This window comes from Tachypleus tridentatus, chromosome 13, assembly GCF_004210375.1.
Source record: "Tachypleus tridentatus isolate NWPU-2018 chromosome 13, ASM421037v1, whole genome shotgun sequence".
NCBI classification, from domain to species: Eukaryota; Metazoa; Arthropoda; class Merostomata; order Xiphosura; family Limulidae; genus Tachypleus; species Tachypleus tridentatus.
Genome location: NC_134837.1, coordinates 76659660 through 76687201, shown reverse-complemented (window position 1 = coordinate 76687201; position 27542 = coordinate 76659660). Strand labels below are relative to the sequence as shown.

Genomic DNA, 27542 nt, shown 5'->3' with positions numbered 1-27542 from the left:
ACTACAGAAACAACTTCCAAACAAGAAAACAAAAAGTAGGTAGAAAATAATAATATAAGCCTCATCAAACCAGATTGGACTAGAAAAACAAACTTACTAAACTAAACTTACGCAATGCACGTGACTAGATCAACTCGTACTCCAAGATTTCGTGTATCTTTAAAATGTCTTAATCTTTGATAAGAACTCAATGGGTTTACTAACATCTACGAATCACTTTTCAAAATAATAATAACTGTTAATTGAAGCTTCATACGTACCAATGTTCTTCCCTCAAATTATTAAAAAAAAAGACTTGAATTTAATGCATAAATATTTGATTGTTAAAGTACCATAATTCATGTAGACATAACCAGATTACTAACATTCTAGATTTTATAAATATGCACAGAATTCTTACTTTTCCTCGGACCTGGCAATCTTGAATCTTGATAACAAATTATAATTTCGTTATCGACAGTACTGATAATTCCACACACACCCTTATACAGAGATGCCAACCATTATATTTTGAGCGTAATCATTACGAGTTTGGTGTATACATTACGACTATTCGCTCATACAGACAAATATTACGACTTGTTGCAACTACCAAATTATTATATATCATATAGGCCTACACAATAAAGTGATAAATTGTTCCCCCAGGGCTTGAAAGGGGTGAAAAGAAAATTTCTAGTGAGATACAAATAAATTTTGATGATAAATAAAAGACATAGTCCAAATGGCTACTTGCGATAATCATGTTTGAGCTTGAAATAATAAAAAATATTTGTATTTCCGACGTCTACCAATAGTTTGAGTGCGGTGCTTTTCCATACTGGGTACGCGGGGGAATCCATAGTTACGTCATCAGTGTTTGTCAGCCAATCAGCGCTCGCGTAGATGGGTATTTCTCGTTTTCTAAGCGGCATAAAAACACCAATGCGATCGTTCACAAGATGGACAAAAAAGAGGCCTCGTTCACCAGATTGTCTTGTTTCTGGAAAATCTAAAAGGACTAAAATTGTGAAAGGGTTCTGTCTACAATCATTACGCTCAGTCATTTGAAATAGTTGGCATCTCTGTTTATACCAGTTTTTACCTTTCATTGTCATTTTAAAATATGGATAATGTTCAAACTTGTATAATAATGAAATAATTGAATTCGTATCAGTCCTTTCAAGACATACTTTCAAGATGTATAGATGTAGAAGATAACGTTAAAACAATTATTGATTATTTGTCATGTGGACTGTTTTATTTTTTACCTCGTTTTCCAATTGAAATTACTTTTCTGCCCCATTATACCAAGTAATTCATTAAATCCGAGTCTCTCACTAGCTCAGTATTAAATTTGGAGATATATAAGCTTAAAATATATAAGCTTTCTTCTTAATAATAAAACAAATATCATACCTGATAAATAACTTAACACAGAGGAAACAAATATAAAACCTGATAAATAACTTAACACAGAGGAAACAAATATAAAACCTGATAAAAAACGTAACACAGAGGAAACAAATATAATACCTGATAAAAAACGTAACACAGAGGAAACAAATATAATACCTGATAAAAAACGTAACACAGAGGAAACAAATATCACACCTGATAAATAACGTAGCGTAGAGGAAACAAGTATTATACTAGATAAATAACTTAGGACAGAGAAAGCAAGTATCATACCTGATAAATAACTTAGCACTATCATACCTGATAAACAACGTAACAAGAGAAAACAAGCATAATACCTGGTAAATAACTTACACAAAGGAAACAAGCATAATACCTGATAAATAACTTATACAAAGGAAACAAGCATAATACCTGATAAATAACTTATACAAAGGAAACAAGCATAATACCTGATAAATAATTTACACAAAGGAAACAAACATAATACCTGGTAAATAACTTACACAAAGGAAACAAACATAATACCTGATAAATAACTTACACAAAGGAAACAAGCATCATACCTGATAAATAACTTACACAAAGGAAACAAGCATTATACCTGGTAAATAACTTACACAAAGGAAACAAGCATAATACCTGATAAATAACTTACACAAAGGAAACAAGCATAATACCTGATAAATAACTTACACAAAGGAAACAAACATAATACCTGGTAAATAACGTAGCAAAAAAGACGAAATGTAATCATAAGATGGGAATAAGACAGGGAAAGTATAAACACACATTCGACATGTTGGATACACCCCTTTAACCTGCATTGAAAAAACAGGTGCTATTTACTTTCAGTTAATGTATTTTGGTTACCGTTAATTGATGTGTGAGACAAAGATATAGTGATAAAGTTGGCAAAGAAATTGCAGTAAGTTCATGTTTTAAATATGACATTCTTGTTTGTAAGATATGTTTGTTTTCGGTAACAGAGTCACGTACCTGACTCATGTAACTGCCTTACATGAACGATTTATTTCAATTCAGTCTCAGTTTTTAGAACTGTATGTTAACAATATATTCGGCCTTAAGTTGAATGTGTGAAAGGTGTAAATTCTTTGTTGCATTGTGACATTTATATTAGAATAACGAAGTGCAACAGTATTTTGATAACCTATTGTAACGTTTACATACACTTAGTCGCATGAAAAGATTTTCTGCAACCAAACAGTGGCAGTGAATTTGTATTTCATTAGTTGTTATGTGCTCTTTTTAAAAGCACGTGTAAGAGACTGACTCATATTACGTTGCCGGTTCAGTATCAATGAATGTCTGCAGCGCCATCATGACGCCGTTAGATAAAAAAGGCAGTTTTCCTATACACACACACATATATATATAACATTTTCAATAACACATCTGAAATAGCACGATATTGAACACATTAATACATAGATAAAAGATACCTAAACAACTGATTTCATAACTAGACGTTAAAAGGTGTATCGTGTTTGCAAAGTGTTCCTGCTAAATCACGAATTAATTTTAATGGTCATAACAACATTCATGTATAATTATGTCACAAACAGTTTCAGTAATTACATATTACAACCTAAAGTGTAAAAATAAAGATCAAATACTAAAGTTTCAATTTTTAGTAATTAATGTTAAAAAAACACGTTAACTGTATGTTTGTTTGTTTTTCATATTCTTCACAAACTTTGCCATATCAGCCCCAAATTAGGGCCGTGTAAAAAAGCAAGCTCTCAGTTCTTAGCCGTGATGATTAAAGTATGATACTGCATATAAAAAGTAGCGTCTTATAAAGTGTTTTTTACACCTTTGATTTAGTATATCAGTGGATAAAGAGTAATATCTGCATGTGTGTGCGGGAGGGGGATACGCCTGCAGTCAACTTGATTTTTAGGCTTACTGGCATCCAGTAGTTTGCCGAGTTTAAGAGTTTCAAAGGTAACTTCTAAGGTCGGTAATAATTACTGACAGTAAATCATACTTTGTTAGCTTACAAACATTCAAACATCCATCGCCAGGGGGATGGTCCATAATTTAGCAGTGTACGACTAGAGGTAAAGCAACTAGTCATCACCACCCACCGCCAGCTCTTGGGCTACTTTTTTACCAGCGAATAGGGGGATTGACCGTCACTTTATAACGCCCCCACGGCTAAAATGGCGAGCATGTTTGGTGCGACCGGGATTCGAACCCGCGACTCTCAGATTACGAGTCGAACGTCTTAACCCACCTGGCCATGCCGGGCCAATTGTAACCGAAAACCCACAGCATTTACACTCACTTGAAATGATGTGGTCGTCGTTATTTTGCCCCCGGGGGCACAGGGCATGTCTGCGGTCTTATACTGCTATAAACCGGGTTTCGATACCAGTGGTGGGGAGAGCTCAGATAGTCCTTTATGTAGCTTTGTGCTTGATAACAAACAACATCTGCTAGTTTTTTTCATGTACGATGCCATGCAAAGCTTAAAAGAAACACATAACGTCTCTTGAGCTATGTACGTAATATTATAGGCATAAAAACAATAAAATATAGGAAATTATTAGCTATCAAACTAATATAACATAGAGTAATAATATTATTTCCAGACTGTTTCCATAACTTTCCAAGTTAATTTCTATATTTTCCTGCCTTGCCGATACGCGCGTGCGACACTTTTATAGTTACACTTTTATTTTCATAACTTTACTTAATTAACAAGTTCTGAAGTAAAGGAGGGGTTACAGTTATCCCTAATTTCTCCGCGTTTGTGAACATTCTTATACATGATTCGTTTATAAAATTTGAGCAAAGAAAAATCAGACTTTACAATTTCACCTCTAATATGCATTGTTCTGCAGAGAGTCTACCATCACTGGCACTTGGTTTTCTCCTGTTTCTGTCAACATGTCTTCCATATATCGAATGTAATTAATTGCCATCCGTAAAATTTCGACCTTACTTAATCTGCGATCACGTTCTTTGTCAGGCAAAGGTAGATGGTTTCTGAGACGTTCGAATCCGTCATTGACATTTCGGACTCTTTGTCGCTCGCGCTCGTTTCGTCGCCTTATGAAAGACGGTTCTAACCAATAGTCGTAAGCTGAATATGAACTAGGAAGGGGTATTTTACAGGATGGAGAGAAAGGATCACACTTTTTAGGCACATTAGAATTAATAGGCTTCAGTTGATGTTGTTCGCGTTGCACATCCTGAACATTTCCACTGTCGATATTAGCTTCACATCGAATTAACGGCGGTGGGGTGTCGTTGTTAGAAGATGACATCAAATCAAACATGGTAAATTGACGCAAGTCCTCGATACTGATGTCGTTTGTGTCTTCCAGGGCAGACAGCATGTCTGAATGAAAGCTCATAGGTGTCAACAAAGTGTATTCAGGACAAGGTGAGTTGCCGTTGCCTGAAGACGCCATGTTAAGGTATCTTGCTCTTTTAAGACTAGAAACAACAAGATGAAATACAGAGTCAAACGTTAAATAATCGAAGAAGAGAATAATAAGTAGGGAAAGAACCTTAATTGTCGGGTGAAAAAAACAACACACACAAAATATACAGACATATTCCTCTGACAGCCAACAGCAGAATACAACAAATTGTATCTAATATTTTAGTTTTTACAAAACAAAAGATTTGCACTCGCCACCCAACAAAAGAAGTTAACTTCCATTTACAGAAGATGTGAATTTTTACCTGGCGGCACACTTTGATCAATAGTATAAAAACTAGAACATGTTTATGAGCGGTAGTTGGTCTGTTCGAATAGTTTTCAAACTTTTTCATTTGCAGACCACTTTGGTGGAACTAAGGACCCCGTGGACAATCTACTAGTCCTCTTCCGTCTATTTTGTTCTCTCGCACGGCTTCAGCCGTGATGTTGTGCGCCAATGACGCACACTCTGGACCAGCCAGAGGTCTACAAGTAGGCCAAATACATTTTCAAAAACACTTATCTATTCTATAGCACACAACTGAACGTCTCATTTAAGCCTAATCCTCTAATTCAAGACATGTATTGCTTCTGCTGTTAATAGACTGATAATTAGACGTTATAAAATATATGGATTGGTTTTAAAATAATTATTAATACTTGATAGAGTGTCATATTTTAACACTGTATGGAACATCATTCAAAGATTATACTCGTTAAATTTCAAATAAAGAAAGATGCATACATTCATTTGCTATAAGTTTTGTGGCCATAGTTATGCAGAAACTTTTTTTTTAGGGTCACATGACTGAATTTCATAAGAAGCTAATTTCATTTCTTAAAATTCATCATTCCTCATTATTCATGATTCAGCGGTTCGTTATAAATAAAAAATGACGCTTTGAAGATACAATAAGTTTTATCAAATCATGAAACCATAACGCTAAAATACTGGTTATATACAATGAAGTTCGTGGTGTTATTGTATGTACTCAAACGCATTTTTGATTCCCTGTCCTTAAGCGATAAGCTTGAGAGCTTACAACGTTTAAATAGGAGTTTGATGTCTGTGGTGGGCAAAGTGTAGATAGCCCTAATCCATTGTGAAGTTTTTGCACTTAAAAAAGTACAGAAAAAACCATTACCCGTGTCTATTGTCTAGAAGGTTTGCCAAATATGAAGTGAATTTACCTTTTGACCCAGTTCTGCAATATTAGAAAACAATAACCTTTGAAATTTGAATTTTTACCTCTAATCCATTGCTGAAGTCATGTCTAACAGTTATGTTTATATTAACATGATGTACGTACATACTTGACATCATGTGATGTCTCTGCCAAGTCTCTTTATGATGTCTTGTAGCAATGTTAATTGTAGCTCTTTTATCATATGAATTAAAGTAACCAATAACACAAATGTTTATTAATTTAATATTCTTCATATTTTATTGCTTTCGTTATTGTCGTTATTATTATTATTTTCATTGTTCTTTTATCAAAATAAGCATTTTAATATTTGAAACTAAACTAAGTAGAAAAACTATGTTCTACTCACCACACAGTTAAAAAACGTGAACTATAATTGAACGAGTAAGTTCCGAATTGTACAAATACTAGAAGTCTTATGATCTGATGTATGTTTCACGTCTGAGGAAGAACCGAGTTTCTAGGTTCTACAGACCTGAGCTGAAACCTTTATAAAGTAGCCACTAATACAACGTTTCAAGACAAAATGACACCTATGCCGTTCGGAACATGTCCATATTACCCCTACAAGACAATGATGTCCGTATGTGTGCACCACCTGTTTCAAAACAAACTTCCTTACTAAATGACCACGTGGCTCGTATCCGTTTCAAGGAAGACAATTAAAATTGAACGTCCTAGCTACCTGTTACTCGTATCTTGTGGATTCAGGTGACGACAATATACACATAGAATGTACAGTCAAAATATTCCATTTCGGTCCCAGAATGGCAAACCCTGTGTTTATATACTAATTTCGACGCCACCTCCCATCGGTGACGTATAATCTACATTAATGGGGGTGAGGGGGCGCTCCACAATGAAAGTTTTATAGAATTCATCTCTTATGATTCATTTAAACAGGTGAGAGTACCTATGGGTCCGGTTTGAAAGAATGACACCTTGTCCAGAACTATATACTCTGATCAGTCTTTTTACATATGTAGAAAACTAGAGAATGAACTAATTAAAGATAAGGGTGGGGTTATGGGAAAATGCTGCTGTACTTGACATCTAAAAATCCGGGACCGAACAAATTTTGTTGTGTGCTAGATTACACAAATGTTTTTAACACACAAAATAACGTTTCCACGATTACTTTCCGTCGCTTTCCCACCTCGTTTACGCTTGACTGCGACGCCAAATCGACTAACGGGCATTTCTAGATACGTGTGAATTCTAAAGGCAGCGCTTCTAGTGTCAAATTAATGCTATAGTCGGAAAATAAATCCGGGAACAAGTTCCATAACGTATTGCATGGTAGTGCGTTTCCCGTCAAAAGCGTATCTATCTCTCCGTTTACCGTGTCTCTCTTCTTTCTATCGAACGTTTTATATTTCTCTAAACGTACTATACATCGTATTTAATTTTTATAACATTGTCACTATACAGCTCGGTTTAAAACAAGTACTATCTACAAATGACATTATATAAGGACTGTAAGTCTACAATAGTAATTCTACAACACTATCTACTAATGACATTTCAAAAACAATAATTCTATAACTAATAGTTTTTACTAGTGACATTGTAGTATCATATGACTACAACAGTAATTCTGTAACCACCAGTTTTAATAATGACGTCATAGTACCATATGACTACAACGTTATTTATACAAGAATAATTGTTTCTACTAATGGCATTCTATTACTACAGTAGTAACTCTACAGCGAGTAATGTCTACTAATAAGGTTTCAGAATTGCATATTTGCAATACCAACCTGTTTTTATTTGCTATACGATTGCAGAAACACAAACATACACACATTAGTCCCTCACAAGTTATTTTATTTGAACATATATTTTCTCCAAAAATAACTTTATACAAATTAAATTGAAACTTATACTTCCAAATCAATTGTAAACTGTATTCTGTTTTTCCTATTAAATATGAGACGACATATTTGGAAGACAAAGTGTATAACATCTAAACTATATAAATAAAAAAATGTCATCAAAGAAAAGTAAAATGACATCACATATGTTCTTACAAAAATACCTCACATTTTGTTGTCGTCTATTAATACTTAAAATTATTTCATTTCTCGATCCATTCAAATTTTAAACAACTGTACATATCTGAGTTTTTATCATGTGCAACCTCATAGATAATAATATAATTACTACAGTGTTTCTTAACAGTAGACAATATATATCACTTCCAAATACTGTTTCATAATATTCATGAAAAAAAAATTACTTTAATATGGTATTATACTGCTGAAAATATACTCACAAATGAAACATAAAATATTATTGTTTTGCTCGCAATTAGCGTATTTCAAGTAGATACAAAAATATATATTTTAAACGTTATGCTCAATTACTTACACGTCGGCTATCTGCGCTGGCTGTCTCTAATTTAGCAGTACAAAATTAGAGGGAAGGCAACTAGTCATCACCATCTACCGCCAACTGTTGGGCTACTCTTTTACCAATGAATAGTGGGATTGACCATCACTCCTCCACGGTTGAAAGGGCGAGCATGTTTGGTGTGACGGGGATTTGAACCTGCGACCCTCAGATTACTAGTCGAGTGCCTTAACCACGTGGCCATGCTAGGCTTCTCAGTTATAGTTTGAACTGAATAAAGCAAGAAGAAATATTTCCTTTACATTTCGAAGATTCATCTTTCCTCTCATTGCTGACGATGCCAGTTCGGGAGCTTTTATCTTACAGGTGCTGACATACTGTCGAGAAAATAAAATCTAGCATTAGTTACAAGTTCAGGATATTCTTGATTTGATTTTTTACTGAAAATATACGAAAAATATCCTTTCTGTAGTTCTTATAAATAATGATAAAGTCATAAGCATGACATTATAGCTGTTAACTTTTCTAATTTTCAGACTTTTGATGGTCATAATCACAATGTTTCTACCATATATAATAAAGTCGGGCTTTATTCCTTGTCGAATGAAATAATTTAAAATAAAGTGCCCTTCAACACTTTTCATAGTGTGTTTTATAACTATATAATATTTACTTTCTTTCGAAAGTAAGAATTAACAAAATTTATCGCATGAATGTAACCTTTGAAAACTGTTTTCTTACCGTTAAAATCAGGGGCCACAAAATAGTCCACTTTGTGAAATATAGTTTCTTGATCAGTCTTAAAATTAAAAAAAAAATTTTTTTCGATGACTGTTTGAGTTTTTTTATATTTTTGAAACATAAATAGTTATTTAAAACACATAGTTTACACTTTACGCATTTGACTTCACCACATCCATGAAACTCTGGTTTACATTTCTTCGTGTCAATAATGACAGAACATTTTCTACGTTGGTAAAACTGATGACTTAAAAATATTAGTTTGTTTTGCAGTCTTTGTTTTTCTTTGAACGTGGTACATTCAGTACAAAGTATGGGCTGACCTTTTGAGAATTCGTTACTGTAACAATAACCTGAAAAATGATGTTCATTTAAAGTTCCCTTCTAGCAATGTTAACAATAATGACTTACTCCAAAGAATTACTTCATTAACGTCATAATGTCGAAATAATCGTAATGATACCATAGGAAAATCTTTTTCATTACGTGAGTGACATTTATAAATTACTTGGTTTAAATTGTCCGAAGATGTCATATAAATGAAGTCAACATTCAGAAATTTCTTTTCCTCCTCAAGTATCTTTGTTTGTTTTTTTACTTTTATTGACTTTTTCGATGTTGGTTAAAATGAATTCAGTTCAAAATATTTTTTTTATTATTTTGTAAATATTTACTTATTTGTTTCTCCAAATTGTGTGAATAAACATACACCCTAACTCCATCTAGGGCCCGGCATGGCCAAGCGTGTTAAGGCGTGCGACTCGTAATCTGAGGGTCGCGGGTTCACATCCCCATCGCGCCAAACATGCTCGCCCTTTCAGCCGTGGGGGTGTTATAATGTGACGGTCAATCCCACTATTCGTTGGTAAAAGAGTAGCCCAAGAGTTGGCGGTGGGAGGTGATGACTAGCTGCCTTCCCTCTAGTCTTGCACTGCTAACTTAGAGACGGCTAGCACAAATAGCCCTCGAGTAGCTTTGTGCGAAATTCAAAAACAAACAAACAAACTCCATCTATATTTTTAAGTGATTTGCTCTATCGTCCAGTATGATTTGGATATTCTTATTAAATATGTCTATAATGATTATGAGTCCGTACGGTTTAGGTCTAGTATTATATTGTATGATGTAGAAGCTGCATTATATTTTTTATTTGTCTTAGTCGCTGATTTTGTGACAATAAAATCTCCATCTTCTTTGTACCAGTGAAAAAGGAGAGAAAACTACAATAATAAATATAATTCTGCAAAGGATCTTAAATTCATACTTCCGAATTCTGTAAAAGAGTTAAAATTAACCTCTCCTTCCTCGCTAGATGAGTGTTTGACACCTAGGGAAGTCATCATGTCTTCATCAAGAGGTGTTTGTAGAAGAAAGAAGTAAATTAAACGATTTTGTATATAGGTTTGTAAAATCGTATCAATCTATATAAACGATATGACATCAAATTACAACAAGTCAGAGCCTCTAAGGTTTCAGTCTCGTCATTAGTTAGAGGTCACGAAATGAAGTAAATTCAGCCTAATTGCAGACATCCAGTCCTCTCACTTAGATCATCATCATTCGTGGATACTGGGACCATATCCTACTAAAATATAAGTACAGACCGTTAATTTCGAAATAGTTCTGTAACAATTTTTGTTTCAATTAGTTATATTCAAAAACGTACATAAGATGATTTGTTTATATTTATCAAAATAGAACTATAAGACACTGTAACTGAATGAATGCTGACTGATTTAACTGTCGTTTATATATAAACGAGCAAGTCAGATTTGACTGTGTATTACAAAATAGACTTGGATGACTAAGAAATGGTCTTTATTATTTATGTCAACGACCTCTTCTGTTGCTATTCGTCTGATGTATAGGAAACTCGATTTTTAGGTGCATTATTTTGAAAATCTGTTTTCATTAATTATATATGTTTTCTGAATCTATGAAAATTACTGCATGATATAATTAAATTGAACTTTTTTATCAAATGTCATAAACTACAAGAATTGGACATGACCGTTTATAAACTATATAAAATCTTACATATTGAGTTGGAATGGACATGAATTATATAAAAGCTGATGCAGTAATTTAGAAACTACGATGCTTCTAGTACATGAAGTTCTATTTACATGTGTATGATACCTGTTAATTTTACATACATGGTAATATACTGGACTATGAGAAATGTAAGTTTTGTAAAAGATAATCATATAATAATACTATTGATCTTTCTACAAAGCTAAATTATCGAAAAATTATAGTTAAAATTCGGTTATGCTCATTTGTGTTATTAGAAAAGTATTAAGTGTAAATGCACCTGAAATTTTAAAAGATGTAGAATGAAACACATAGTGTTTTTCAATGTGCCTAATGATAAAAGATTAAAAGTTGTCATTGACTGGTATGGTGAAAAATCTCTTTGTTTCACAATGTATGTAGGACCACGTGACGACTCCCAGAAAACAGTAATCTTAACATTAGACAGTTTTAAAGTTTTATGAAATTTTAATCTTTAAGGGAATATTCTATAGAAAACGGATATATAAACAGTAAGTCATTCATTTATTATTCTCAGTTCTAGCAAAAGAGTTACTACAGATGTTACATGTGTGAAATGAAATATTTTGTGAAGAACGTAGTTATATGGATAAGATAAAGGCAGATATTTGAAGCACTATAACAGTATTGAAAATATTATGTTTATTATTAATGTCAAGATGTTTTAAAAAGAAAATTTTTATTTAAAGTTGGATACCATAAAGATATTGATTTGTTTATTCATGATTGTGTTGTAAAACGTTTTCATGTAACTGTCTTTAACAGGTGCATCTTTTTATGCAGATGAGATTTCAACATTTTTATTGTGAGAAAATTAATAGAGTGTTTAAAATGTCTGGACATTATTGACACATTGAGCTTATAATCATCCATTTATTCTTAACAACTAGTTGTGTTGATAGCGTAAAGACAAACTAGTGAAACATTAAATTTTTGTGTTAAATTATTTAGAAATTTAAATAAGCGTCCTCTGCAGGATGGCTGGTGATTCACATATCAATGTTCATGAAATGTAAAATAAATGATAAAATATAGAACTAATGAATTAGTAAAGTGTTTTATGGATAAACCGAATGCAGAACATAAATAAATTTGGCCATTAATTACATGTTGTGAAAGACATGTATGATAATCTCACCATGATTGTTGTTCCACTTTTTCAAACTATGACATCATGTCCACTTGTCATGGCTCTGGTGACATCGTTGTTCCCCCTAACGCTTGAGGTCAACACGCATGTAGCGCCTTCTAGCAGCGTGATGCGCAACGGGCCCCCTAACTATTCACTTGGCTAAACATGACTTTTTGGCACAAAATGGAGCTACTTTCTCAGATATAAAAGTGATAAATTTTAGAATATTTCTTTGTTAGGTGTTGAATTAAACTACAAAACACGGTAGCCAGGAGTCCTAAAATATGTGATAACAATCACGAGAATTAGATCTTCCTCCAGATTGCTCTTAGTTTGCAGTTTTAAAATTTGTACGAAGAGCATTTCAGATATATCTTTTATCCACAAAAATCAATACCTAAAAGGTATTTTGCTCAATACTAGAACTTCAGAGTTGGGCTAGACAATGAGAGACAGAAATTTCTCTGAAATGATATATATATATAAATATGCAACTTTCGATACTACTCGGCAGCTTATTTAAAAATAAAAATTGGACATATAGAAAAGAGTTGTTACGGATCCGACTCAACAATTCTAGCCGTGTCAATCCATCTGGGAACGTTTTGCTTGCACTGTAACAAAATATGCGGATCTCGAAATGACCTTCTGAGTCACCTTTGAACTAATTAAAGAAGACGATTTTACTCGCTACTGAATGACTGCCAAATAAATTAAAGTATTATAAAGTATTACATGGTTTTAGGCTAAATGTTGATTACATAATTTTGTTTACTTTAACGTTATAGGATGGTACAAGGAAGTTGGTTCTGAAAATATTTTATAAGTGGTCAGTAGGTTTCTTTCCACCATTTTATTATCTTTTTTCTCCTAAAAGTTAATTCATCAAAATAAAATTTATCTTCAGAAAACAGAAAAAATCTATTTGATACAGTTTGTTTTTTTAAGTTTCTCATTGAGGATAGGGAGCAATTCTCACAAATGTAGAGATTTTTTAAAGTAAAAATGCAATAATATTAGGCCTGACTTTCTACTGCATTTATGCTTTAAGATCAAAACAGTATTGCCTCTTCAGCAATATTACACATAGCAATCACCTACTAGCTTAATTATTAATTAATTAATAACTTATTGTCATGCTAGATGGTAATTGGTTGTATGTTGAAACAAAATGTCAAAAAACAAAATTCAATTTTATTTTAAATTAATTCAGAAACTTAATGGTCAGCGAATGTAACATAAATCTTTACACATGTTGTTTGGATTGATAAGATAAATAAACCTACGATAAAAAGGGTACCATAGTTTAATTGGTTAATGAATCTGACTAGTAAACAAAGAAATGTGGGTTTGATTTCCTATTGATACCTTAAATATATGTAATGGTCTTAGTTTAAAACTAATGTTCATTAAAAACATATTACATGGTATGGTGTGAAAGTTTAAATAAAATTCAATTACCCACATTGTGAGTATATGTTCAATATCTAAGTATGAAAACATAATTCAGTAACCTGGATAAATGTAGTGGTTGAATGGTTTAATTGATGGTACTGATGATACGATGTGCACAAGACGTAAAACATTTAACAAATTGTTCTTGATATATAATCTGGTGCAGGTGGGTTTCTAATAACAACCAACATCGAAACCTCCCAAGTCCTTGGTTTTTGGTGTTCACAGATGAACTTAATTTTAACGTGTCTAGAATGCAAATATTTTGCAAACTTCGTTAATTGATCTTCATTTCTGAATATTTCAAATACACCATCAACAAAGCAACTGTACATAAAATGTTTGGACTAAATAAGACAAATCTTCAACCAGCTATTCTAATGAAAGGATATGAAAACATTAATTATTGCAAACTCTAAGCTAGACCCCTTGCTAATTCCATCAATCCATTCATAAGGTACACCACTGAATTGAAAACAGCTTCTCGTTGTAGATTTCACCATTCGTCAAGAAGACTGTCTGCTTAGTCCATTTGAAAACAGGATTAATACATAGGTTAAGAGTCTCATTTAGGGAAAAAAAAATCAGTGAACAAAGATTCAAGTAGCTGTTAATGTTTGTTAACACTCTGATCTTGTGTGTTATCTTTTAATTTTGTTTGGGCGCAAGAGAAACGTCTCTGTTGTATTTTTTCCTGTTTTACACGTTGTTTATTTACTATCAGTTTTACCTTCTGAAGTAGTAATTGGGCAGTGCAATTATATGAAAGTCAGGGCATCTGATGTTTTGCTTGAACATTTATGTTAGCTTCTGTCGAAGGCTTCAGTGCTCATGCTTGTTAAGTTCCTCTATTATATACTTTTTCTTCATTATGAAGTTAGTATTTATTTTTATCTGTCGTTTTGTAATGTTTGTTATCGACATGTCTCTTTTGATAACTCATACGTACATAAAATCAAACTTACCTCACACACTCTTAATCTAAAGAGTTGTGGGCCAGCTCCTATTTATTGCTTCTACATTCCTTCGTCAGTTACAAAATTCAGAGAAATTATTGATAAATGATGATAATTTAGTGACTTTTTCACTGCAGTTGTAAGTATGAAAAACTACGACGTGGATCTGAGCCTAAGTCAGCATTGTTCCACACCATCAACCATAATGGTTATAACTCGAAGTTTGTTCTTATGCCTTGCTCTAATATCCGATTAAAAACATGAAAAACAGGGTAAAAATAATAAAATAATTTCATGAGTTACTTGAAATCTTAAAAGTCGGGCACGGATTGTTATCAAGGGGAAAATAATCACATTTTGCAAATAAGTTAATCGATGATTAGAAGAACATTTGAAAAGAATTAACTGCAGTCAAATCTGCACCATTCTTTAACTGAAACCACACGTTAAGAAGAATGACATGTTCCTGAATGTCTCTTGAGGTATCCTGTAGTTTACCAATAGAAATGGCCTTTGTTTTAAATTCAAAACTTGTAGTAATTTTGATTTGAAACGATTGACTCTTAACTGACTGGGGTGCTCAGAAATATTTCTCTTCACCCCTGCTCATGGTAAGAGGTCATTTGAAATAGCCACAAACAAAATCAATAACACTAATCATTTTGAAGAGCAGAATGTTGAGTAAGTGGCTGCAAGCAAAAACATCTCTGACATCATGTTTTAGACTTGAACATAAACCAACGAAATACCAGACTTACGGTCCTTCGGGGCAGCGAGAGATCTATAGACCCGATGCCTAGATTCAGATGTAAAGGAAAACGGAAAACTCCGAGAAAACCCACTTTCACTGGCTGAGACTGAGTATTTACTAGACCAGTGCCTGATTAAGAGTGGCTAACATCAGAACATGAAAGAAAGAGTAGAACACATAGTGAAAAACTATCGCAGCAGCAATTCCGTCTGGTTATTAAACAAGCAACTGAAGGCATCAGGTTGTTTTCAAGATGGTCTGCCTTTAGGTGAATCTTCGTTGGTCGAGGGGAGAAGTGGAACTGGGTGCAAGATCTGTCTGGATTGTTTTGGAGCAATGATTACGGGTTGGCAAAAACATCTATCAGAAGGGCATTTAAATAGTTGAATGATGAGCGTTCGGGCTGAAAGGGCTGTTTTGTTGGAAGAAGCTTGACAGCTGAGTGTTGTCTTTTGGGATTCGGTGGGAGGTAGAGTCTATGTGGCTCTTGTTTAGTTTCATAGAGCTTATATGAACATAGAGCTATCTTTTCTGTTAGAGAGCTTGTGTATGTAGTGACTCATTTTTATGTGGACTAGGGTGGAAAGAACGTTGTAACTTCCTTGATTAGTTTTCTATGTTAGTAGCTAACTATTCTCATATGCACAAATTTGAAACTTCTGTATAGTAGTTAAGAAGGTAGAAAACGTGATATGCTTGCATATTAAATAGCGATATTAACTATTTTATTTCTTTTCATTTTCTTGTAATAATTTAAATTTTTTTAATGTTGTTTTGGCTAACAGTTGGTAATTTCACGCCAAACTTTATGCGAGATAAAACACTGCATTGGTCAGAAGTACCTTAAAAAGAAATGTTTCTGTTAGATTGTCGGTTTTTATACTTAATTGTAACGCTCAATGCTACATAAACGTGAAGCAACTAAGTTAATGAAGAAATTATTGAAGAACATGAAGTTGCAGGCAACACTGTATTATCGTTGATGTTTGGGAGAAAACTTGTCATTTGACAGTTTTATACTTACATCTGGTGAACAGTCACTGATCAGAGTCTTACACATAAGATATAAATGGTCTAAGGAATACTATTGAAGTCATTGATGACTTCACACAAGAAATACATTTAAATTAACTAGGAATAAAATGAAACTTCATTATGATGTTAATACTGATGAGAGTGGATCCCATTTAAGAAACATGGTGTGACAATACAACACCTGCTGCAAGAAAAGGCCAACTCCAAGTTACACAAGTGTCAGAGAAAGGCCATATGCTGTATTGAAATGAACCAACAATGTGGTTTACACGATACAGAGGGATTGGCAATCCAATCCAAAGGTCATCCATTGTGTTTTGGACAGTACTTTTGCGAGAGAATGTTCAAATGGATAATTACAGAAAAGAATTTCTCAGCTCAGAGTCACCTTGCTAAGGAGTCCAGAGCTCCTTTTCAGTAGACCAACAAGTGTAGAACCACAAACTGAATTTATTAAAGACTAAAATAAGCACAATAATAACATACTGACCACTATCAAGATCTATAAACTTATTTCATGGCCAAACTATAATTTTGATATAATCACTCTATTAAGCTTAGTCTGTTTGTTTGTTTTTGGAATTTCGCGCAAAGCTACACGAGGGCTATCTGCGCTAGCCGTCCCTAATTTAGTAGTGTAAGACTAGAGTAAAGGCAGCTAGTCATCACTACCCACCGCCAACTCTTGGGCTACTCTTTTAGCAACGAATAATGGGATTGACCGTCACGTCATAACGCCCAAACGGCGGAAAGTGCGAGCATGTTTGGTGTGATATGGATTCGAACCCGTGATCCTCAGATTACGAGTCGAATGCCTTAACTTACCTGGCCATGCCGGGCCCAAGCTTAGTGGTAAGTTTGAAGGCTGTTAATACAAAAATCGGGTTTCTCTTCCTGTGATGAGCACAGACAGCTCATTTTATAGCTTTGTGCTTAACAACAAATATTTTGAAAACTTTTATCAATAATTTTATAATTGCCAATCACCAATTAGTTATCAATAGATAATAGCAAGTTTTTATGATTTTTCTTTAATTAAAAAATACCATATATGTATAGAATACAACTGTATCTTAAACTAATTCCGAGTTTGTGATCTTTTGTTTGTTTTCGACATTCACACAAAACTACAGGAATGCTGTTTGTGTTACCATCTCCAAATTAAAACCGATAACTATGGCAAGATAGCTAACTAACAATATCCATCGCTCTGGAACTCTGAAAGAATAGTGATATTTGGTTATCACTTTTGTAATATGCCCACAGCCTCGAATTTACGGCAACAGAACACAAAACATTTACATATCAATGATATTATAAAATATGAATATTGGCTGATGAAATAATAAAGTTGCTTGGGGTAATATAGACACTTACTCTAATAAATTAATTACGCTATGTAACACAAATTTTGTACCTGAATAGTATGTGTTATTTTTTAATTGCTTATGTTGTAAAGGTACAGACATTGGCCATTATTCCTTTCAAACTTTGCTTTTGTGACCTGGATAATGAAATTTAGAAATTAACCTATTTTCTATGTAAAAACAGTCAAATTTGCACATTTTCATTTACATAAGGTCTGAATAAAACAACATATGAATCAAGATTTACATGTATTTATACTAAAGTTATATGAAAATGAACAAAAATGTTTAGAAATGAGCAGTTTTTCGAGATTTGCGTCTGTAATGTAAATCACTTTCACGTATCAGCCCCCAAATATAGTCTCCCATCATGTTTTCGTTATACGCTCCCAGGTCACAAAAGCAAAGTTTGAAGAGAAAAATAGGTCTTTTCCTTTACTTTAGGCATAAGCAATTGGGAAATAACACTTTCTGCCCAGGAACAAGAAAAAGTAAAGATTTTGTTACATAGTGTTATCATGGAAACACGATTACCTGGAAACATTGTGATATACAAAATATACACGTGCTTATTGCTGATATACTCTGTATCTGCAAGACATTTTTAACGTATATGATTATTTTTAATTATGGTATTAAAGTTACCATTGAAGCTTAACTAGCCAACTATTAACATATGCTCTATTATGAAAAACACTGCGCCATTCTTTTGTAAACGCTTTAGTTGCTGTGATTCATTTATTTTGTCTTTTATACGAAATTTAACAAACATATATTTTATACTCCATATGCATTTTCATCGTAAAAAAGAAATATATGTTTTCATAATTATTAAAAATATATTGATAATTGAGTATATTAAAACAATATGGAATATGCAAACCATCAAGTCACGTGACAACCACATTTGGTTTCAAGTTACAGTGGAATGCATTGAATTATAACTATATTTTGACGCTGGTGTTAGGTAGGTAGGATGATATCACTGAATATTGATCATCTTTGAGTAGTGTGTGTAACAGCACTTTTCAATGCAAAATATTCACACATTCGGGTTACACAAACGTGCTTAGACAGAGGATTTAAGCTTTCTAATATAGGGATATCCCTAGTATTTAATGACGTTGAAAAACAAATATGGATCAATTTGGTGTACCAGGACAGCCAAAAAAAAGACCAACAACGAGTCATAGATCCGCCATCATAAGCAAAGTGCGACATCTTTTAAAAGATAAGAATCTAAGAACAAAAAATTCAGTAGTAAAAACCATCCACAAGTTCCAGAGAAACATAATCAAGAAGGATCACCGTTTGGAGAAGCAACACAAGTCACGTTGCTTTCATGGAATATCCATTTGACCGTCGTATATCTCAAGAATTTGGAGAATAAAACGGGTATTCTCATTATTCCTTACGAAAACACGTTATATCGCCGGACTCTGCACCTAAGGATTTCTAAGCGATCTTTGTGTACCAGATGGATTATGGAAAACACAAAGAGAAACGTCGTGTGCTTCAGACATGATAACCTTACGACAGAGCCCTCTAGTATGGAAACTATGCTTACAGACTATTGACAAGATTTTCAGTTGTGAAATAACAGCATGGTCATCCACAGGTAAGCTACAAACTTCGTAATAACGAGAAACCTACTTGAAGTAAAAATGTATCTCAGGACAGCTGGTGTGGGTATTAATATTTTTACTAATAAAGCAGAGAATAACGTTAACTTAAAGATCACCTAAGAAGGTTTGTTTGTTTGTTTTTGAAATTCGCACAAAGCTACTCGAGGGCTATCTGTGCTAGCCGTCCCTAATTTAGCAGTGTAATACTAGAGGAAAGGCAGCTAGTCATCACCACCCACCGCCAACTCTTGGGCTACTCTTTTACCAACGAATAGTGGGATTGACAGTCACATATAACGCCCCCACGGCTGAAAGGGCGAGCATGTTTGGCGCGATGGGGAGACCTCAGAAGGTCGAAACGTTGTTCTCTGCTTTATTAGCAAAAGTGTTAATATCCATACAAGCCGTCCTGAGATACAAAGCTCCAAATTTGTTTTAACGTAATTAGCCTCTGGTTACCATAGTTTCCTATAGAATGCTATCGGAGTTGTCACTTCTATAATATCTCATTTTATTGTTTATTTGTAAAAGGAAATTATAGAGCAAAATGCTTCTTGTGTGTCTTACAACATTTAAACTTAATTCATCTCTATACTTGATATAGTTATTGTTCCTGGCGTATTATTTGTGAAAGTACAGGCTTCAATGTCAAATGTAAAATCCGTTTATTCTTCTGTCTCAAAAAAAAGTACATTTTAGCATAAGATTTTGACACATTGTTATACCTAAACATGTTAGACGTAACTTTCAAACAAAACTTATTTATATATTTATTCAAAGAACAACTTTTCATAAAAATTAACATTAATTCCCTTATGTTCGTTATGAACTTGTTTCATTTTTCTATGTTCTAGTACACATTGTCTGAATCTTAATTTTTCTTCTAAACAAATATAAACAAACTGAAACACAAAACCTTACAAATACTTCCTTACTAAACTTTGGCAATGAAAGCAAACATCTTCTCAGCTAGTTACTTAAAATAGGAACATTTTTTTTCTCTTAGAAAAGAATCGCTACGTTGAATTTTTCCAGCAAATACGACCTTATAAAATGTTCTAACAATGCATCCGATATGTCTCGGTTATATACAATGTGTTGATGTTTTTAAGGGTACAGAGCCTAAGAGACTGGTTGGTATGTTTTTTTGTTTTTATCAATCGCACTTGGGGCCAGCCTCCTAGATGCTATATTAAATTTCGTAAATTAGTTAACAATGAATACTTCTATTGTTTGTTTTTCAATCTCGCGCAAAGCTACACGAGGGCTATCTGTGCTAGCCGTCCCTAATTTAGCAGTGTAAGACTAGAGGGAAAGCAGCTAGTCATCACCACCCACCGCCAACTCTTGGGCTACTCTTTTACCAGCGAATAGTGGGATTGACCGTAACATTATGAAGCCCCCACAGCTGAAAGGGCGAGCATGTTTAGTGCGACGGAGATTCAAACTCACGACGCTAAAATTACGAGTTGAGTGCCTTAACCACCTGGCCTTGCCGGGCCTAATAATTTTATTAATTAGTTAATTCTGAAAGTTCGAGATATCACTATACCATTACATTGTAAAGGCAATTTTGAAATTCACAAATATAAACGCAAAAATTAATTCCACATTAGTCAATTACGATGAATTATTTGGTATTATTTCTGTTGCTGGTGATGGATACCAAGAAAGGATGAAGATAAAAAGTATACATTTCCATCCTTTGTGCCTAGGAATCCCATAATGGTAACGTTTTTCCTATTGTAACACGCTCGCCTTAATGTTTTTGATTAGAAATATATAGCTAATCATGACTTTCTGTTGACATTTAACAAGGCATTCTAATGTTATTCGCAGCACAAGAAACTCGCTATAAAATCCTAACTTACAAATATTAACAGTTTATGTTAAAAAAAACTTTCATCTAAGAAATTCTGAATGATATTCGTCTATAAAATTAGTCCAAAAATACAACAATTACGTGCCAACTTATATACGCCTATAAGTTCTCGCTAATAAAACTGACGTAAAGTCAACCCCACCCCCCCACACCTCTTTCAAGCACCAACTTTTTGGCTCTGGTTTATTGTCTTTATCGTCACAAGCACAAATATTTGCCTATGGTTAGAAGCACCAAATGTTTGACTCTTTAATTTCCTGTTACAAACAATAACGCCACGCGGTAGTTTGCTGTTATATGTATCAAGCAGTTTGACTGACGTTTGTTGTTACAAGCATTAATCATTTTGCTTTGGTTTGTTCTTAAAAGCACCAACCTTTAACTTAATGTTGTTACAGATGCTAATTCTAAGAGATTTACTTTTTAATTTGAAACTCCAATATTCAGTCGAAAGTATACACAATGGAAGTATAAATCTTTGGCTCCGTTATACCGGAAAAGCTAATTTTCAGCCATGTTTTATTGGTTAAGGCTAATTTGTTTGCATGGTGCAATTACTAAAACACTTGGATTTAAAACATCTAATAAATGAAGTGTAACTGAAAAATACATCACTGTATGTACAAATAACGAATTACAGTTTCAAAAAGATATATATATATATATATATATTAAAAAAAAATGGATACCTAGCTGTCCAGATATTCACAACAATTGGAATTTATAAGTAAACATTCCAAAAAACTCAAATAATCACTTCAAATGCATGTTAGGACTTCGTAAAAGTCGGTATGTATATTAGGTACATACATACACACATACAAATAAAAAAGACAGTATTATATTCTAACAATATATCAATTATGGTAACGTTATCAGTAGCATGCAGAAACTCAAAATATTAAATAAACCACAACTGAAATATGATACATATGAATGGACAGTTATACTTTCATACACTTATTTTATATGATTCTTTAATACATAAAAAAAACTTCTGACAAGACTAAAAAATATTTCTTTAATGGCAGAATTTGCTTGGATAAAAACAGCATAAAGAGGCCTTTAATAAAAAAAAAACGTAATTTATTTTAGCTGCAACAACTTTTAAATATAAGGAAAATCATTGGTAATAACTATGCAGCTCTTAAACAACTTGACCTTGCTAGAAATTACCATAATGATAAAAAATGGAGGAATACAGTTTAACATGCGCTCATTATAAATTATATTATTGTTAAAACTAAAACATTATAAGTACAAACCAAACCTCCATTGGATTGTAGAATTTTTTTAAATTTATTCTTCTCAGCATTCAGTTAAACTTAATGATTAAATGTAAAATCTTAGGGCACGTCTGTTATATTTCGTAAATATTTCTGGATAATTTTGAATCTCAAACAAATACATTTTCATCCTTCTTGGATAACTACTAAATTTACTTTCATTTTGATGTTGTGTTGTTTCTTTTTCTCAGAGCTGTCAACAAGAAATTAATATTAATAAAATGCCAACAATCAATACAACATTTTCTGTAGTGTTTTAAAATGGATAAACATTTCTATCTTGTATTACTTCACACACTTTGAAATAAGCAAGTTAAAGAGCACATCATTAAGATTATTTCTTATATCTAAATTTTGATAGATGGAAATAATTTTATTAGAAAAGAACTGGATCTAGGTAACATGATTTAATAATATGAAATCCAAAATGCAACTTCTTTTTAGGAAATGTTTTGAAAAAAGTGTGTGGTTTCTAAAAACATTATAACTACTGTAAGAAGGTATACAAAAAAAAAGATAACACAATCAATAGCACATAGACAAGTTTAACCCAAATTTGGATTTTTTTTTTTTATTTCTAGAGGGTTTCAATATTTCATAAATCTCTGAGGTGGACTAATCTAGTATATTATATATATTTACCATGTAGATTTATTTTATAAAATCAACTTCTAACATAAATGAAACATTAAATGATTACAAAATCAAAGTTAACCTGCTTATCATATCACTTTTACTAAATCCGAGCTTAATTTAGGTAAATATACATTCAGAATTCTATGTAATAAGTTTTTTATCTGGTAATAAAGCAGTAACAACTATTAGTAGATATTTGGGAGATTTTATCATTCTTGACAAAAACTCTTATGTACGTACATGTAAGATCTCTAGGTGCTGTTGAGATTACGAATGGCATAAATAACTCACTAGACCTTCTTAACTCTTTCTTACACAGTTTGATGACTTCTACTAATTTACAAAACAAAGTGCACAATAAACCAATCTCTGAAATTACTGAACACCATGGATACCTGACAGTCTTTAGATAAAACTAACATCACCTTATTTCAGATTTCAAAATGTGTAGATTCATGTTCAAATTTATTCATCATTTCCAAATTTCCTATTATATCACAAATTGGTATAAGCCAGAGCAAGGCATAAAAGCTACCACAAACATACTTGAACATCCAGTAAATGAACTGGGATATGGCTCATACCAATTCACAATTCATAACAAAAACATTCCAAACCTACAAATAATTATTTTTTACATCTCTGTCCTGTATACCCTGTCACCAAATGCTCTTGCCAAATGCTTTGATACTGTATTTGTCAGTATCTACTTTATTAAACTGAAATACAGAGTAGGTCACATAATCCAGTCACAAACTTTCAAGTCTTTTTTTTTTTTTTTCATGTAAACCTGCATCACCTACATAGCCTATCTAACTAGAATACAACTTCGATCAGACAGGTTACACAATAAAGACAAAATCCAAATAATCTTTGTAATACTGCAACAGCAGCACACAATCCAGACACAACAATGCATGCTAACTCCAAGAACCATATTTTAGTAGATTAGGAATCAAGCCACATACTTATTAAAAGCTACAGTAAATGCAAACTGTCTTCAAGAACCATACATCACTAGACTAGGAACCAAGCTACATACTTACAAGTCATAGTAAATGTACATCGCCTTCAATCCATAAAAAATTAATTTATTTCTCAAATTAGATTGTACATTACAATAAAGACTTATTTCTACTTCATATGCAAACATTAATTGGACATCTTTTTCATATATTTGTTTAATATATATGTATATATAACTTATCTCTTAAAGCCATCTGAGGTAAACTGACATATAGAATAGAAACATTTGGAATAGTTATTTAATGCAGGCTGTCCACAACTATAAATATAAATAGCTCTCTATTATTACTTCAGAATAATTTCATTTGAAAAGCTACCAATGTGGTATATAATAACTGATTACACAATATTCTATTGATGCCACACAAGCCTCCTACATAAAGCTACACTATATATATACAAATACTAAATAAAATTAAAACCACAACAACTTATTATAAAATGTGAAACAATGTTCAATTCGTGAACTACTTCTTGATAACTATGGGCACATATGTTCATGAGTACTGGCACATTTCCATTGACAAATTTTATGGACAATGACTTTTTTCTTATCTCACTCTGTAATTAACAGCTTACATATTTTTATTTCATAAGATGCAATGTATTACACTTTCTATGAAAAATGTATTTCAAGAGCTACGATTCCACAATCTATTCACAACTAAATGACAAAAAATTCCCTACCTTATCACATCAAATCTTAAACTTGAGAAACCATACATTTCAGAAAAACCTGGTTACACAATCTGTTTTTTTTTTAAAATAAAACATAAAGCAATATCTTTCTTCTTCTCTACTGGTTCTTATAAATAACCAAAAATGCCAGAACACAGTAGTCTGTTGCACGTTACACTCGCACACCAGAACATTAAACTTAAGAATGGCTCGTAAGTCATTGTGTTAATTTAGATCCAGGTAGTTCAGTAAAACAAATGGTTGAAAAATTCAAGTTTGGGCTTCTAAAGACTAGTAGAAGGAATTATTCCGTTATGTCGAGTTTTCCGCACACTGTCATCGTTAACCATAGAAGGATTAGCAGAATTGGACAGGGCTGCAGTTTTGTCAAAGTCAATTGTTGCATAACCTTCTGGTTGCTGCAAAGGAGAATCAGGAAACAAAGCAATGCTGGCAGGTGGTGATAAGGGAGATGTGACAGCATTAGTTTGTGATAAGGGAGATGTGACAGCATTAGTTTGTGATAAGGGAGATGTGACAGCATTAGTTTGTGATAAGGGAGATGTGACAGCATTAGTTTGATCATTACCACAATTTAAGTCTAGTATGATATAGTTCATTTGTCTGTCAGCTTCTTCGTTTGCTGAATCAACAATATATGTCTGTTCCTTTGGCCCTTCCAAAGATGGTGATCCAACATTAACATAAAGATGTGCCGTTGCACAACTTGGCAAGTGAGCTGTTGGTGAAGTAAGAGTTTCACTTCGGGATAAAGTGCTAGAAGCTACCTTATTTCCTAGCCCACATTTTGTACTGGATGAACCATTTGAAATATCAGGATTTACATTGACATAAAAATGTTCTTTCTGTTGCTTAGCAGTCTGTTCTTGCTTCATGAGTTCATCTAATTTTGTGTAATTAGTGTTCAGATCGACACAATGTGTGCAGGGGATGGTATCACCTTCGTGAGGGCACCGAACCTGGCAATGACTAGCAAATATAAAACCACAAGTTAAATGGCCACAAGGTGGAACATGGCCATTAACATAGGGGTGCTGCCCATGAAGTAAGGAGTGTCTAACACATTTATGCTTGTTATCTTCAAATAATATGGAGTTAACATACTGATGAGCAATCGGACACGTGAAGGAGCCCGTGGAGCAAGTCATGCGAGTAAAGATTTCCTCATTCATGTAATGGGGACTAGCATGTCGATTACCAGAACTCAAACTACAGAGATTAGATAACCCTGCTTCATTTCCAACTACTGTAGCAGTTTCTTGTCGAAACTGCAAGGAATTTCCTGTTATTGAAGCAGCTCTCCCATTTCTTAAGACACAACAACAGTTTTCTACTGGTGTTCCAATTACTCTTGGGGATGTTATTCCAGAAGGGCATGTAGAAGCATTGTCCCTTATTGGTTCAAGGTAATCATTATTGTCTAAACTATGATGTCCCAGGTGACTAGCAACACTTCCACTGGCTGATAGAGTAGCACCAGTGCCAACTACATTATTTTGATCAGCTGGTGTCCCTGTAACACTACCTCCCATGCTTCCTCTTCCACTTCCACCACTGTTTTGAATGAACTCCTGTAAAACATTAAAGAGTAGTTCAGCTCTCCGACACTTGAAGGCATATACACCTGGTCCAGTAGGGCAACGTCGACCGCACTCAAAGGAAAACAACTCAGCATCAAATCCATATCTTCGTAAGCTCCGTAATGGCCACCGAATAATGCCTTTCCCATGCTGATGCAGTATTAAGTCAGACTCAGTAACTTCAATTTTACCAGAGTTCAGGTGATTTCCTCGATCATCAACATTCCACACCTATACATTACAAAAACAAATCTTTATAAATATATATAACCTCATTAAAACAAGAATTAAAATACCACAAACTAACATGTCAAGAACTAAAACAGTACAATTAACAAGAATATTAAACCATAAAGTCAAAATTTATAACAGCTATCATTACATTAAACAAAGAGGATAATATTGCACCACAAATTAAATCAAAAAGACAAACTTCGTGTTCAACAACCACAACTATATATAATGGACAATCCAGTATCACCAGTTCTAGCCAATATTTTTATGACACAAGTTGAAACACAAGCAATTAACACAGCATTACATTCACCACTATACTGGCACAGATATGTAGACGACACGATTACGAGATTCACATCTACAGAACACACACTTAATTTTTTCAATCACATTAACTCTATACATCCCAACATCAACTTCACATGTGAACAGGAAGAAAGCAATCAAATATCATTTCTTAACCTCAAAATTACAAGAACCAATACACAATTTAAAACAGAAATCCACCAAAAAATCACCCATACTGAATTATACATTCCTTGGGACTCAGGACATGAAACACAAAACTCAACATACTAAGAAACCAAATAAACACAGCCATAAAACTATGCTCACCAGAATAAAATTAAGGACGAATTAGACAAAATAAAACAATACTTCATCA

The 27542-nt window shown here is 33.3% G+C and overlaps 2 protein-coding genes across 5 annotated transcripts in view; both read right to left on the bottom strand.

The window, feature by feature from the left end:
• The window catches only part of LOC143238770 (achaete-scute homolog 1-like), a 33717-nt gene extending 27144 nt beyond the window's left edge, over positions 1–6573 (bottom strand). For all 3 annotated transcript variants that reach the window (XM_076479293.1, XM_076479296.1, XM_076479295.1), the window contains exons 1-2: positions 6410–6573; positions 401–4866 (exon numbers count right to left, since the gene is read on the bottom strand). In XM_076479293.1, coding sequence (XP_076335408.1) covers positions 4248–4841 — 594 coding nt within the window. In that variant the 5' untranslated portion in view covers positions 4842–4866; positions 6410–6573 and the 3' untranslated portion in view covers positions 401–4247. The remainder of the gene's footprint in view (positions 1–400; positions 4867–6409) is intronic.
• A 13608-nt stretch (positions 6574–20181) lies between these two features.
• LOC143241000 (uncharacterized) overlaps positions 20182–27542 on the bottom strand; it is a 31923-nt gene continuing 24562 nt past the window's right edge. For both annotated transcript variants that reach the window (XM_076484394.1, XM_076484395.1), the window contains one exon: positions 20182–26872. In XM_076484394.1, the coding sequence (XP_076340509.1) occupies positions 25325–26872 (1548 nt within the window). In that variant the 3' untranslated portion in view covers positions 20182–25324. The remainder of the gene's footprint in view (positions 26873–27542) is intronic.